The 15,360-nt window shown below is 34.6% G+C and overlaps 4 protein-coding genes across 4 annotated transcripts; 3 read left to right on the top strand and 1 right to left on the bottom strand.

Annotated features, from left to right (window-relative positions):
• The first annotated feature begins 1,788 nt into the window (after positions 1–1,788).
• LOC139883282 (probable serine/threonine-protein kinase WNK9) lies at positions 1,789–4,639 on the top strand. The gene is given in 8 exon segments (XM_071867481.1): positions 1,789–1,869; positions 1,955–1,992; positions 2,174–2,401; positions 2,495–2,715; positions 2,834–2,991; positions 3,137–3,581; positions 3,686–4,479; positions 4,481–4,639. Coding segments are annotated over 8 exon segments (2,124 nt in total).
• A 1,731-nt stretch (positions 4,640–6,370) lies between these two features.
• LOC139883283 (FLUCTUATING-LIGHT-ACCLIMATION protein 1, chloroplastic-like) lies at positions 6,371–9,105 on the bottom strand. The gene is given in 7 exon segments (XM_071867482.1): positions 6,371–6,463; positions 6,555–6,668; positions 6,787–6,951; positions 7,413–7,468; positions 7,869–7,955; positions 7,958–7,970; positions 8,422–9,105. Coding segments are annotated over 7 exon segments (1,212 nt in total).
• A 1,092-nt stretch (positions 9,106–10,197) lies between these two features.
• Positions 10,198–11,642, top strand: LOC139883290 (small ribosomal subunit protein eS24z-like). The gene is made up of 5 exons (XM_071867487.1): positions 10,198–10,272; positions 10,578–10,619; positions 10,718–10,888; positions 11,436–11,522; positions 11,610–11,642. Exons 1-5 carry the CDS (start codon positions 10,198–10,200, stop codon positions 11,640–11,642), a joined length of 408 nt encoding a protein of 135 aa, XP_071723588.1.
• Positions 11,643–13,518: 1,876 nt separating this feature from the next.
• Positions 13,519–15,070, top strand: LOC139883284 (guanosine deaminase-like). Its single transcript, XM_071867483.1, has 5 exons — positions 13,519–13,543; positions 13,806–13,865; positions 14,140–14,330; positions 14,683–14,787; positions 14,882–15,070. Exons 1-5 carry the CDS (start codon positions 13,519–13,521, stop codon positions 15,068–15,070), a joined length of 570 nt encoding a protein of 189 aa, XP_071723584.1.
• The last annotated feature ends 290 nt before the right edge of the window (positions 15,071–15,360 follow it).

Raw genomic sequence — 15,360 nt, forward strand, 5'->3', positions numbered from 1 at the left:
ACTAGTCCCCGACAATTCGAGCGATGAATTAGCCTCATCGGAATCGGATGTGAGATACTCGAGAGAGCTAAAAATTAATCCTAATTACTACGTATGATTAATTAGTCATCAAGTACGCCACGCTCTCCCAAATTTCCAAATCAATTAATCAGATGCAACACGAAAACTGTTGGAGAAATTTGAAAATGGATATATAGTCCAATTCAAACACAAACTCAATTAGAGATGCATCAATTTGACATACATATAATAAAAAAGAATCTCATATAATTAAAGTTTGCATGCATGGCCCAATTTAAAAATGGATATACATCAATTAAACAAGACACGTGATCTAATTGGTTAGACATTTTTTACATCGAGAGAACATGATTCGATTCCATGAGCAGCGAATCTTGACTAGTTGGATGGATAGTTCGTAATAAAAATATTTAATTATAAAAAAAAGTTTGCATGCATGGAAAAGCAAGGTTGCACTATATATATATATATTATAAAGCTTAAATGGAATACAAAATGTGATGGTGAAATATCTCTCATCAATTGTAACTAGAAAAGTTGTCTCCCTACTTTCTGAAAGAAACATCATAATATTCGAAAATGCACAAAGCATTCAAAATTTAACGAAGTTAAATGAACAAACACCGTATTTTAGCCGTGGACAATATTTTTAATTATACTTATAATTTTATTTAATTTGGAAGATTAGTTAGAATTTTTATCCGAAAATTATTGTAAATAAACACGATTGAATTCGATCACCTTAATTTTAATAATATTTTTCACCTTTATTTAAAAAGAGAGGGAGAGAAGAACAAAGACCGCCCATAGATGACAATATTAACAAGTCAAGAATTAGTCTTGACAATGCATGCAGCTGAGCTGGGTATATATATATAACAATCTTTCTTCACAAAATACATTTAAGGCCCAAAAGAATAAGTGCAGGCAAGCCTCGACCAGGGCCTCTTCCAAAAGAGTCACCTCTAATTTAAAAAGGAGATTAAAATCCCCAAATTTGAAATATTGATAGAATTTATCCCTTAACGGTAAAAAAAGAAAAAAAATTCCATTAAGCTAAACCTAATTATCTAAGGGCTTTAATGCTTTAATTACCATTATGAAAAAATAATTGTTTGTTCTTATGATGTCCAAATCTCCCGAAATTCATCCGATCGATAGTCAACATTTACAAACTCAATCACATTTAATTTGAGACGATAATAATATTTCTTATCAATAAAAAAATAATCATCCATCTTCAAATAGATAGCATTTTATTTTTTTAAATTCATTTATAAATTGATGTTTCCCAACATAAATAATGATTGAAAATATCTATTTTTATATAAATTTAAAAAGTCAAAACGATATAAAAATACGTATATATATATTTATCTTCTAAATTTCCATATAGAAGTAGTGTGGTGTTTTTTTTTTTGTCATGTTTATTTTCCTTCATGGTGAATGGTGATTGTATTTTGTATTGTACTGTATTTCATTACATCTCCTCAAAATTGTTTTAGTTATGGAAAACTTTTTTTTTTCTTTTTTTCTTGTCCTATCTTCATCTCTCTCGTGAATGAATAATTGATCTAAAAGCCATTTCAAAAGTATATACTACTTTTTTGTATCATAAAATCATCATCTTCTTCTTCTTCTTCTTCATCATCATTGCATCTCTCTATCTCTCTCTCGTTGTCAGAACCTGAAAAAAAAATATAAACAATAAAGCTAGTAAAGGAAGAACCTTTTTAAATTAAATAACATTTTTTAGAGAGAACAACAATGAATGGTCTCTCACAATCACATCTAGAGCCTGATTTCTCAGATTTTGTTGAAGTTGATCCAACTAGAAGATATGGCAGAGTATAAAAATCACTCTCTTAATCTCTGTAATTTTATTTAGTTTACTAATTGATTTCTGATTATATTTGTGGTTTTCGGTTTGCAGTATAATGAAATCCTTGGTAAAGGAGCTTCGAAGACAGTGTATGAATCTATAATCTTCTTTTCCTATTGATAGAATAGATTATGATTGGATCCAGGCTATACCCATTTGCGAAATTTGTTTACTTTTATTGGGCATTCTAGTTCTAGCGATTATCAATCAATGGGGGTTGTTGGATTTTCGATTTTAGTTGAGATTTGTGTTTTTGATTTTGAAAATCAGATATAGAGCATTTGATGAGTATGAAGGGATTGAAGTTGCTTGGAATCAAGTGAAGCTTCATGATTTCTTGCAAAGCCCAGAAGGTCTCGAGAGGCTCTATTGCGAAATCCATCTTCTCAAGACATTGAAGCACAAGAACATTATGAAGTTCTACACGTCTTGGGTTGATACTGCTAATAGGAATATCAACTTTGTGACTGAAATGTTCACTTCTGGGACCTTGAGACAGTAAGAAAGAATAATCTTTTTCGATTACATTAGATTTTGTCTGTAAATTACTGAGATTGAATGTTCTTTTTTTTGTGTTTTGATCATTAATAGGTATAGAGAAAAGCATAAGAGAGTTAACATTAGAGCGGTAAAGCATTGGTGTAGGCAGATCTTGGAAGGACTTCTTTATCTCCATAGCCATGATCCTCCCGTTATCCACAGAGATCTTAAATGCGACAACATTTTCGTCAACGGTAATCAAGGAGAAGTGAAGATTGGCGATCTTGGTCTGGCTGCGATTCTACGAAAATCCTACGTTGACCATTGTGTAGGTATGTTTTGGCTACCAAATTATCTTTATCGACATTTTCGACAGTTCTGTTGAAAAAGCATTACATATCGATGCTCTTTGATAATATAGACTAAATAAATTTCGTTCTCTTTCCTCAGGAACACCAGAATTCATGGCTCCAGAAGTTTACAAAGAGGAGTACAATGAGTTGGTGGATATATATTCATTTGGGATGTGCATTTTGGAGATGGTCACCTTTGAATATCCTTACAGCGAATGCACTCATTCTATTGAAATCTACAAGAAAGTTATCTCTGTAAGAGCTCATCCTCTTCTCACAATAGATAGCTTCTCTAACATAGGCATTTGTGCAAATTCTGTCCACACGGCATTGTGTGGTTGACGACTATCTTATTGCGAAAAATACTTTCCATTGATAAACTTATCATTTTGCACTTTAGGGTAAAAAGCCGGATGCATTGTACAAAGTGAGGGATCCAGAGGTGAGACGATTCGTCGAGAAATGCTTGGCTACTGTGTCTCGTAGGCTTTCAGCTTGGGAACTTTTAAATGACCCATTTCTCCAGATTGATGATGAGGAATCTAATTTGAGGTTATTGGATTATGGAAAAGAACTCGGTGACATGACTTCTCTCATAAGGCAACCGTACCTTGAATATCGTCATAGTAACAATTCTAATTGTAAGGGATATCATTCCAATGATTATGGTTTTGAAACTCAAAAAAGCGACTGGGATTATCATCCCCTTGAGAGTGAATCAAGTGGCATTGAGCTGTTCGAGTATCATGATGATGAACATTCTACAGACCTTGATATTAGCATCAAAGGGAAGAGAATGAAAGATGACAGTATATTTCTAAGAGTCAGAATTGCTGATAAGGGAGGTGTGCTTTTTTCTTTCTCTTTTTTTTTTTTTGGTGACATTTAACTCTATTTAGCGAATCATTTTTGCTTCCATTGGTATTAATTGTCATTATTCTCCTTGCAGGTCGTATCAGAAATATATATTTCGCATTTGACATTGACGTGGATACAGCATTGAGCGTCGCAACTGAAATGGTTGCTGAACTTGATATTCATAACCAAGACGTGATCGAAATTGCAGACATGATAGACGGGGAGATTTCTTCATTGGTACCAGAATGGAGGCCAGGGCCAGGAATAGTGGAGACTCCTCGTTTCGCAAATGAGAAATTCTGTGAGAATTGTGCTTCTACGAGAACATCCACTGGTTCTCTCATGGATATCTTTTCAAACAATCCCGCTGCTATTCAGTGTTGTGGAAATGGCTGCGCTTCAATGCACGGCCGTTTTGGAGAAATCACTTTTGAAATCGATCATGAACCTGCGCAGCATGAAAGTCGGGAACTCAGTTCTGTGGAATCAGGAAATAGTCATTCTGATGAAGAATACGAAAAACCGGCTCAAGCGCAATGTGGAAATGGAATAGAGACTAGTCAGGAAAAGAAAATTATATCCTGTCGAGGAATTTCGGTTCATAAGCTGATCGGTTCTCGTTCTCACTCGAGGACTCCTTCATTGTATTGCGACATCTTAATATCAAACAATGCCGAAGATGAAATTCAGCAAGAGTTCAGATGGCTGAAGGCTAAATACCAGACAGAGCTGAGACAACTCAGAGATAAAGAATTTGGACTTTCAAATTCTCCATCGTCGCCGGAGGCTTTTTTCTCTTCACCGTCGAGTCCTCTGAAAGGAAACAGCTTTGATCTTGACAAACATTCTCATAACCACTTCTATGATGATCTCAATAAAAGCTGCCCCGAATTCGGAAACCCAAAGGGCCCGAAATTGCGAGGCGAGTAAGGAGTTGCCGACGTTTGCTGATCCTAAAACTTTGCATGGTAGTGGTTCATTGTTGCCTCAGTCACTTTAACGGACAGGATCTCTTCCATTGGATTCTATTATTAGTAGTATGTAAAACCTTAAAAGATTTCTCTTTTTTAACTTTATTTTGCCATTTACCTGTACCATTCTCGAATCCATCCATTTTTGGCCACACAGAATAATTTATCCGGCATTTATTTACATTTATCCTTATACTCCGTTCATAATGATTGTAGCAAATATACTCCACATTTGTCATTTTCCCTCTCTCTAGAAATATAATGACCGACGTGTTCGTTTTATGAATGGAGCACCGACTTTATTTAGACACCTTCAAAAATATATATATATATTTTTTTTGTTATTTTATATTTTGAGGGTGTCTAGAGCAAGATGGAAACTAACGAGGATGTACTCCATAGACCGTTGATAAATTATTTATCACAAATAAAAAATATTTCTACACATATTAGTTGTAATTTACATGGTTGATAGTATAGGAGAGATGCAATGATTGAGAGGTTGTAGGGTCTTTCCCCATGACCACAAGTGTAATGACTTGGTTTGCATGGGAGTCCCATGTTCAAATGCAAACTCCTCCATTAATACAAACATCTAATCTCAATAATTGAGTTCCTACTACAACGATTACTAGTACTATATACTATTACAAAGGATGAATGAGGTTCATTCAAATTGAATAATTTGGCAGGTCAAGTTCTACATCTTCTTATACCTAGCTGGCCAATGAGATGTTTTCTAATTATGAATCTTATCTTATTATTATGATTATTATTTATTTTTGGTCCTCCACTTGCTTACCCCACTACATTCATAAAGGGTTTTTTTTTTTTTTTTTTGCAAAAATATTAAAATAATGGTATGAATGGCCCAATTTATGAATCAAATCAAATCTCATTCATGCCGATCTGGGGTTAACCAAAGGCTTCAACTTTCAACCTATTTCTCTCAAAGAAATGGACCCACCAAAAAATTCGAGTATAATAAATGGATTCACTAGATTTATCGAATCAAAAATCAAAAAATAAAGTAAAGCTCATCAAGGCTGACTTTTTGAAAGATAGTAATCAAATTCCAATCAACCTTTTTGTACCCATAGTACATTTACAAGTACTTGTCTAAGTACTAATAGTAATTATAAGGTACGGTCCAAGTCAAACCCACATCATTTTCTTTTAATACTGATGTATATTTGAACAATGACTCGTATGACCGTACCGACTACCTCCATTTTAATGTAATACTCCTTCCCACATCCTAATTAATTAATTGTGGTATTTTCTACGTAATTTATATGAAAAAAACAATAATTAATTTGTGATGAGGTAGTACCGGTTTATTTTCTCATTTTACTTAGTACTTTAGTAATTAAAATTATAGATCAAATCATTAACTTTCAAAAATAAATAATAATAATAATAAAAGTCATAATAATAATAATAATAATCTATTTGGTCCTAAAGGTTTAGTATTTACAGGTTTTGATCCTACTGTTTGTTTAATGCAGCCTGTAGTCCCATAATTTTTTAAAATCCAGTATTTGGTCCCAAAATAGCGGAAGACGTAAAATTGCTGTATTTTCAGAAGTACTACTATTATAAGCCCGGCGCTCGAATCCCCTTTGTTATCACTCTAATATATGCAGAGCTTGAGTCTTTTCTACAAATTCCGACAATAACAACCGAAGGAACCGAAACTTAAACCATGATCTGGTATTCACCTCTCTGTACAAATGCACCTACCAAACGATTATCATACCTATATTTGCAGTATCACTCGACGAACACCAATTCGCAAAATTCTATTATAATGGCCTCAAAAGTGGGTAATCTTCCAGTAATTCCCGCTCTGAAAGGGTGTCATTCTCATTTTGAGGGGTCCACAACACCTCAACTGCCTGTGTCAGAACAGATACATACATCACTTATCAGTAGCTGATGAAACCAAACTAAAATATCGCTTAGAGATTCCATCCATCGTCTTTTTACCATAATTTGGCTGGATGGTACTGAACCAAGCTTCTGCAATGCTTCCTTCAGCTTCACGCTACTGTCTATGACAGGTAGCTTATGTACTCCTTCAGCGGCCACCAATAACGTTACCTGTCAATGGGAAAATACGACCAATCAGAGAAAAACAATCAGTCTTGAAGGCAACAGCATAAATATAAGTAATCATGCAACTTGGAATACAATATTAGTTGGAGAGATTATATCTTACCACTATGTACTCATTGCTAAACCCACTAGCCCTCTGAGATATGGTGCTTTGCTTTCTAATGCTATTCACATTGACAAGAGTCTCCTCATCAAATTTTCCCCGTTCTTCAATAGAAAGTTGGTTGAAGCGCTTCTCCCCAGCTTCTATGCCTCGCTTCACGTCCACCTGTAGAATGATGTTGGAAGAAGTCACATTCAAGTGTATAGAAACAATGATTCTTTGTCAATCACGTTGATGTTATAGAACTACTCTCAGCTTAATAAAAAATAGTCAACTGAAACGTAAGGGTATATGATATATCTAAAGCATAAGGCTTTTTTTTATTTATAATGACACAATGACAAAGATTACAAGCTATGGATGACTGTATCAATCCAAAATAAAATTTAAAACATAAGACTTGATCTTCAATGCTCCATTCAACGCAGAAATTGCATTTTTCCCAGAAATCTTTGTGAAATATGTTTTCTTCTCAAAAAGTAAGTAACATAACGGCGTTTTACGGTATTTTAGAACTAACTTCCTCAAAAACAAGATTAAGGCATTATCAGAATCATCCTTTTTACTGTAGCACTGTTAACTTACTTAATTGTCAAGAGTTCATGTAATTGTACTAAGTAACTTACAGATGAATAACCAGAGATGCAATAATCGGGATGCCGAAGTAAAGCCAATGTCGTCTCTGCAACCAGAACGACAATTAAGAAAAAAACGAAAAGGGAAAAAGAAAAAGAGCAGAGGCATTTGTAATTAAATGATTGTTGAAATGCAACTGTTAACAGATTAAAGCAAAGAAAGATCTAAGTACAATCTACATAAACAAGGATGATGAGAATATGATGACAAGTCCACACATTAAAAACAGCAGAACAAGAAGTTCCATCAAGAGAAAAAGAGGTATACCTCCATGATTTCACAATTATGATGCTAGTTACTGAAACCATCATTGGATTATATATTGGTTTATGCATATGTAAGCAAGTAACACGAATGACCATGCAAATCATCCTTATGCTGATAATGAAAATGAAAACCAAATTAAAATCATCATAGCAAACAACACAGTTAGCAAAAACCATTACCTGTCAAAACATAACTAAGCCCTTCCGAGGAGGATGTATCAGCAGTTTCCGCAATCCGATTAAGATCTCTTTGTAGAGTTCGTCCATGCCTAACAAGCCAACCTGGAAATGAAATAGCAGGAAGATTTTTGACAGATATCCCAAACTTCAGCTAAAATGTCATTGGAAAACAATCAGAGCTCACAAATGGCCAGGGAGTGGGATTAAAATATGTAGCATAAAAAAAGATCATGGGAATCTTTCTAGCCATCTTCAATCACATTGGAAGGAAGGATAGCACTTCCCTTTAGTCAAGTTTCTTCATTAGACGTGCTAAATCAGCACACCATTATTACACATTGCATATACTGGCAATAATCAGATGGAAAAATAATAGCACAAGCACAAATTTCCATTTAACCCAAGTCATAGGTTGCAAAAAACAAAACCTAATTAGCTAGATCATCTAGTCTTAATTTAAATGAATAAGTTAAAAAGCTCAGCACTGTAATATAAACTTTCTCAAACACAATTGAAAGTTGAAACTTCACAAGCAAGAAACTACAAAGATTACCTGAAGTTTGAGGACACTAGTCTTCCCACTAGCCGTGAGCATACCTTCTCCAGGCTTATCAGATAAAAAACCAGAGACCAAAAGAAAAGCCGCAAAACCAGCAAATATCCAGAACAAAGCTGCGCCACCGCCTACACCAACCCCAACTGCTGGCCCCACATAGACGCCACCAAAGGGAGACGGCGAATAATACGGCGTCGAAGAATACGACGAATAACCCCTATCCGGCATCGAATAGCTCCTCGAAGAAGAACTACCAGAAGACCGCGAAGAGTATGAAGAAAATGCCTTGCCCCCGACTCTGCCACCGGACGCCGCCATTGCAGAATCGCATACCAAAATCATAGCTATCACCAGTATAGCAGTTATCGCCGGCTTCTTCAATTCTTTAAGAGCTTCAGAGATTACATTGAGAAAGCTTTTAAATTTTCCTTTCGGTCTTTGAATACTCTCAATTGGGTTATTGGGTCTTTGTATGATATTGCATGTTTTGACAGAAGATTCCCACGACGACGAGCATTGAATTGTCGCTCTCCGAGTGTTGTATCTGTAATTTGATAATCCGGGGAATTTGTCGATGGATGGTTTCAAGTATAATAAGCGATGAGAAGCTTCTAATGCTGATTTTGTTCGTTTCGTACATTTTAGAGGGTGCCATTGAAGGATTGAAGTAGTAGTCGCCATTGCAGGAGGCAGGTGGAGGTGTTCGTGAGTGGATTTTTGTTGGATTCTTCTTGATAGCGAGAACCCAACAAAGGAAGTTTACCTGAGAAAACAGATATATGAATAAAACAGCCGATCGCCGGCTTTATAGATTTTCCGATTAGCAAAGTAGAGAGACAGAGAGAGATTCGAGAGGAAGAGAGCTTTTTGTGGGCAAAGGAGAAGATTACGTTTACGTGAGCCACTGAAAACTCCATTATCTGAAATCATTTTTGAGACGATGAGATAATTACGTGTACGGTCCTTAAACTATAATGGAACTTACAAATAGGTACACAATCTATTTATACCCACACAAAAGTCCGTAAACTATGTATCTGTCTAGCATACAAGTCCATCCCGTTAGCCAGTGCCGACGAAGATAATGGAAGAATATGGCTTGAGACGATGAGAGATAAGATAATGGAAGAATATGTTTCGGCACTTCGGCCAAAAAAAATAAGATTCCACGTCATCTCTTACATAACGACGCCTAGTATGCACAAACAACACTTATTATTAGACGAAATAGTTTAAGAGCTTACGAATTTATATTGTATGTGGAGTTAGTTAGGTTGTAGACCTTTTTGTGGTTTTAGTATCTGTAGAATTTATTACTTTTGCGGGTTCTGTGGCCTGAAGGTCACGCATTCGAGTAATGAAAACAACATCTTTATAATTATAAGAAAAAGGTTATGTATTATGACATACTCCTCCGAAGCGGGAAGCCTTAGCGTATAAGAGTTTGCACTTTTACTACTGCTACACAAGAAAATCCGTTAGTTTATTTTAGGGATCGATTATGTAATAGTATAATAGAGGGCTCGAATCGACTAAAATTAATTCGTTAAAGGACTCTTTATGTATTAAAAAAATTAATAAATAAATAAAATTAGCAGTTAAAGCTTAGTCTATGCACCAAAGCCCAAGCCCATATATTCTAAGCCCAGCAGAATATCTAATAGCGGCTAGGTTTTTGATAAATCGCCCCCAATTGAGTAGAGCTGCCGCGGATTTCACTTCTATCGATTGTAAGGAAGGAAGCGCTTTCTTTGTTGGGAGGAGATTGTAAACATGGCGGATACCAAGGCTGTGACGATTAGGACAAGGAAGTTCATGACTAACAGACTCCTCTCCAGGAAGCAATTTGTAAGTGATCACTTTAGCTCACTTAATTTAGGGTTGAGGTCAAAACATGCATATTCGTAGATATATCATTGGGTTTATTTAAAATTTCCATTTTTCTAACTATGCAATCACAAATCAGTAATACCCATTTGAACCAAAGTATTTTGGGCAGTGTTGGGTTTTAAAGTGTTGCTGTAAGTTTATGGGTCTGCGTCAGAATGTAGTGGAAATGTTTTTCATTGATTTCTAATGCAGGTAATTGATGTTCTTCACCAGGTAAGCAATGTTGGATTTTTTAATCTTTTTCATATTGATTTCTAATGCAGGTAATTGATGTTCTCCACCCTGGAAGAGCAAATGTTTCAAAGGTATTTTTTTTTATCTGATTTAAGTTGTGTTCTGCTGTGTGCTTACCTGGTGGCTAGAGACTGATCATGATTTGTGTTTTACATGTTTCTTTGTGAAGGCTGAGTTGAAAGAAAAGCTGGCTAGGATGTATGAAGTGAACGACACAAATTCTATCTTTGTTTTCAAGTTTAGGACTCATTTTGGTGGTGGGAAGTCCACTGGCTTTGGTTTGATTTATGATTCGGTTGAGAGTGCCAAGAAGTACGAGCCCAAGTACAGGCTGATCAGGGTAATTTCCTTTATCCAGCTTCCATTCTCCTTAGTAGCTTGACATACATCAAACCTTTTAATGTGGCATATCTTCAATACATTCCTGTTTAGCTTTTAAAGTGTCCTTGTTCTGTGCCATGTGATATGCTCCATTGTTTATGTTATGTGTATTTTTGATGCCTCAAATGCAAGATGTCTTTATACAAGTTGGAATTGTTCATTCAAGCAGAATGAAAAACATTATGTTTATGTTAGGGACTTGCAGTTATAATTGTGAAATGCTGAATGCCTAAATAATTTTTTTTTTCCTGTTACCAGTAGTTTATAATGGATTCCGAAACCTTTTATAATGGATTCCGAAACCTTTCCGAGCTGTTCGTATATGAATTACTTTGTGCTTGAGCTTTGGTGTAGTTTTCATTTGCTGAGCTAGTCCACACCCTTTTGCGTAAATTTTGGCCTCTTTAGCCACAATATTTGTTATGTCATACTGAATTTTTCTTTTGCTAACCTCTTCCAGACTATTTCTTGTTTTGAGCTGTACGTTGACCATCTTGCCTTTGCAGAATGGGCTTGATACAAAGATTGAAAAATCTAGGAAACAGTTGAAGGAAAGAAAGAACAGAGCTAAGAAGATCCGAGGAGTAAAGAAAGTAAGTTAGATTAATAGTGGGTTCTGTCCTTAGTTTCATCTGATACTCTTCATTATATGAGCTAATGGAATTTTGTTCTTCCTGCAGACTAAGGCTTCCGAAGCGGCCAAGAAGAAGTGAGAAATGAACGAGTGGGGAATTTTGAGTAGTCAATCATGTGTTGTTAGGTGATTTTGAAATTGTGTTATGGAATTTGTTTTCATTTGTTACATTGTCTGATCCGGTACATTTGAGAAAACAGTTTTGAGGAACGTACCAGTTTCTGCTCACTTGCCGATTTTCCGTTTTCTTTGTTTCCAATCGAGCTTTAAAATGATTAGATGCTGATTTGTTCACATGGTCTTGGCATACGATTTGGGCCTAACTTTGTGTAATAGGTTGGGCCACCTTTATCGAAATAACATCTTAATTGAAACTATGCAAAAAATTTATATGCATATTGCATCTATTTTGGGATGATAGTAGTGTATTTTAAGAGATTATAATTTGATAAAATAAAAACGAATATTAATAAAGATAAATTAGTAGAAAAGGGTTGTGGTATTTAACATGTATGGATTCTATATGGTAGAACAGTTCATCTATTTCGAGTATTTGAAAGGAAAGATTTCTTTCAAATTAAAAGATAATTTTAAGAATGATATGAATAAATCCGACGGTCAACTGGGAGATAAAATTCCATTTCAGCCGTGAAGATGATGGTCAACCGGGAGATAAAACTTCATTTCAACCGTCAGAAGATAGATATTCACAAATTGCAACTCGAAAATGAGCCAAAACATAATTATGCTACACCCCATTAGGCATGAGTTGTATTATTTGATCCAAATATGTAAATAGTTGATGATAAATTTTCCCAAAATTTGCGGAGTTTATTTCTTTCAAGATTTACTTTCCATAAAAGTAAAATGAATCTATGGATTCTCAAAAAAGAAAGAAAAAAGTTTACTTACGTAATGTTAAGACTATGACTTAATTGGATGATTATCCTGAATTGGGTCAGCCTGACTCATACATCAAATGAACAAATCTACTGCGATTTGCAAAAGAGTGCACCTAAAAAAAAGTACTTTTTTCTTCATGAAATATTTATGTATTGTTCTCCTTTTCACACGTTATTTCCATGGTCAAAGCTCAATATTTTATTTTAAAAAGAGCTCGAAAGTTGAAAGTAGTAATTTTTTTATATATACTATATATATATAATTATCTACGCATTTCTGACTGTGAATGGATTAATATAAAAGAATGATTCACAGGAAAATTTGTTTATGGTAATTAATTTATTATTGAATTATATTTTTCATTTTGGTGTAAGTATTACCTCCATCTTAATGTCGTTTTTCATATTTTTATCCATTTTAAATATTATAAATCATTTTTTTTAGGTTACAATATCACCCATATTTTAACCAATTCAATCACTACGTGATATTCTCTTTATATTTAAGAAAGAGATTAATTAGACAATTTTTTTATACTAAAAATTTATTGAGAATCCAAAACAATTACAATTGATAAAAAAAATTTAGCATTTATTTATGAAAGAGTTGATAAACCATTACTTTTTGGAATTTATTACTATCTCGATATGTCCCATTAAAAAAGAAAAAAAAAACCCTTTTTGAAAGCTAATAAATACTACTACAAATAAACCCTACAAATTTACCTTATTTTTGAATAGAAATTCATCCTACCTTTAAAAAAAAGACAAAATTTGCTTTAAAAAGTAAAATAAAATATAATAAAATAAGAAGACTGAATGAAGAAGGATACACAGTCAGATGACCGAATAATAAAATAATAATATTATTAACGTGTGGAGGTGAAGTAACTAAACACGTCTCCAAACCACACTGAATCTATAAATTTTATGAACCACCAGCTAACCTATCAATCAACTAACTAACTTTTGATCGATTTGATTGTTCTTTGTCAAGAAATTCAAATTCACATTCTCTTTTTTGGGCTTGATTTGATTCCAACAATCATCACCATGGACGTGGTTGATGATGTCAATGGTGAGAACCCTTTTAACTTGGATTTTCCAGATTCCGGGTTCCCAATTCTATTTTTTAGTTCAATCATGTTGCTTTAAAAATTAATTTTTTGGTTTGATTTTCATCATATTTGGATGATATGATCATAACCCAGAAGTCAAATCTTGCTCTGATTGCTCTTTTGAACTTGTATCATGTTAATTCTCTGATCAACATACGTTGACGTTCTGTTGATTTTATGTTTAGCTAATTGTAGTTTGCTTTGATTGTAATTTATTGACAGTGGTGAAATCTAAAGATGGGACTATCTCTGTCGCTTCAGCATTTCCTGGTCATCAAGAAGGTAATGCCTTTCTCTGCAAGACAGTGTTATCGTAGTATACCTTTTCGATCATGGATCAGATCGTGTAATTGAGCTTAGTTTAATGATTGCATATGTTGATTCATTAGTTTAAGTTTAACCCCCTTTCGTATCGAAAGCTATTATTATGAATGAGATCAAAGATCTAAACTTAGAATGTTTTAGTCTTTTGACTCTTTCATGGGATATACTCTGTTTGAGCTGTAAATTTAGTATTTGTAATCTTGTACGTATGTATGTGGGTTTATTGAAACAGCTGTACAGGATAGAGACCACAAGTTCTTAACACAAGCAGTTGGGGAAGCATATAAAGGGGTTGACTGTGGAGATGGAGGCCCGTTTGGAGCAGTCGTTGTCCGGAACGATGAGGTAGTCGTAAGCTGCCACAACATGGTCTTGAAGAACACTGATCCAACTGCTCATGCTGAGGTTACTGCCATTAGAGAGGTCAGTGAAACAAATACTATTCTTTTCATTATTTTCTACATTGACGATGAGATATTTAGTTCTAGAATTAGTTATATTCTGTTTGCTCCTCTCTTTGTATGTACACATATTGTCTTGATCTGAGAAATAATGCAATTTAAATTGAATTCAACAACATTTCTCTTCTCCGTCCAAGCTTACATTCAAGTTTTTGACAATTGGAGCCCTCTATTGACTGTTTATTCTTTTTACAAAGTGCAATTCTATGACTCATCTTTACATTTGACCTGAAATTATACTTGCGTGGTTTGTCTTCTGGAATGCTGTTAAATTTCACTGGATCTAATGATTACCGTATATATTGTTTTCACAGGCATGTAAGAAGCTGAATCAGATTGAGCTGTCAGACTGTGAAATATATGCATCTTGTGAGCCTTGCCCCATGTGCTTTGGTGCCATACATCTTTCTAGAATCAAGGTAAGATATTCAAATCCCTGGTGATATTTGAACCATTAGAAGAGTCTTTGTCGTCTTTGTCCATCTGAAAATTCTAATCGTCCCTCTGTAACAGAGGCTGGTTTATGGAGCCAAAGCAGAAGCTGCTATAGCAATTGGTTTTGACGATTTCATTGCCGATGCATTAAGGGGTACTGGCTTCTATCAGAAAGCTAACTTAGAGATCAAGAAAGCTGATGGCACTGGTGCTGCTCTTGCTGAGCAAGTATTCCAGAAGACGAAAGAAAAGTTTGCAATGTACTAATCCTTTCCCACTGTATTTATATTTAATGACAACATTATTGAACAAATGCATGCACAAATAGTTGGTTTCATTTCACGTTACAAACTTCCCTTTGTTTATTATGCTTCTTCTCTATTTCAAGAAGTGTAAAATAAATATTCTTATTTCTTAATGACAAAAGGAAGATTGATTGATTTCTAGAATCAAGTTCCGTGATGATTGGAAGCATTCATGTCAGTTTCTTCGCTTTTTAAACTTGTTTCGGGGTGACTGTTATTTACATAACGCGACCTAGAGATGAGACAAAATTA

This window comes from Rutidosis leptorrhynchoides, unplaced genomic scaffold, assembly GCF_046630445.1.
Source record: "Rutidosis leptorrhynchoides isolate AG116_Rl617_1_P2 unplaced genomic scaffold, CSIRO_AGI_Rlap_v1 contig379, whole genome shotgun sequence".
NCBI lineage: Eukaryota > Viridiplantae > Streptophyta > Magnoliopsida > Asterales > Asteraceae > Rutidosis > Rutidosis leptorrhynchoides.

Coding starts and splice junctions, on each gene's coding strand:
- LOC139883290 (XM_071867487.1), top strand. CDS start 10,198: ATGGCGGATACCAAGGCTGTGACGATTAGGACAAGGAAGTTCATGACT. Junction 10,620..10,717: donor GAAGAGCAAATGTTTCAAAG/GTATTTTTTTTT, acceptor TTCTTTGTGAAG/GCTGAGTTGAAAGAAAAGCT. Junction 11,523..11,609: donor AGATCCGAGGAGTAAAGAAA/GTAAGTTAGATT, acceptor TTCTTCCTGCAG/ACTAAGGCTTCCGAAGCGGC.
- LOC139883284 (XM_071867483.1), top strand. CDS start 13,519: ATGGACGTGGTTGATGATGTCAATG. Junction 13,544..13,805: donor CGTGGTTGATGATGTCAATG/GTGAGAACCCTT, acceptor ATTTATTGACAG/TGGTGAAATCTAAAGATGGG. Junction 13,866..14,139: donor ATTTCCTGGTCATCAAGAAG/GTAATGCCTTTC, acceptor TTATTGAAACAG/CTGTACAGGATAGAGACCAC.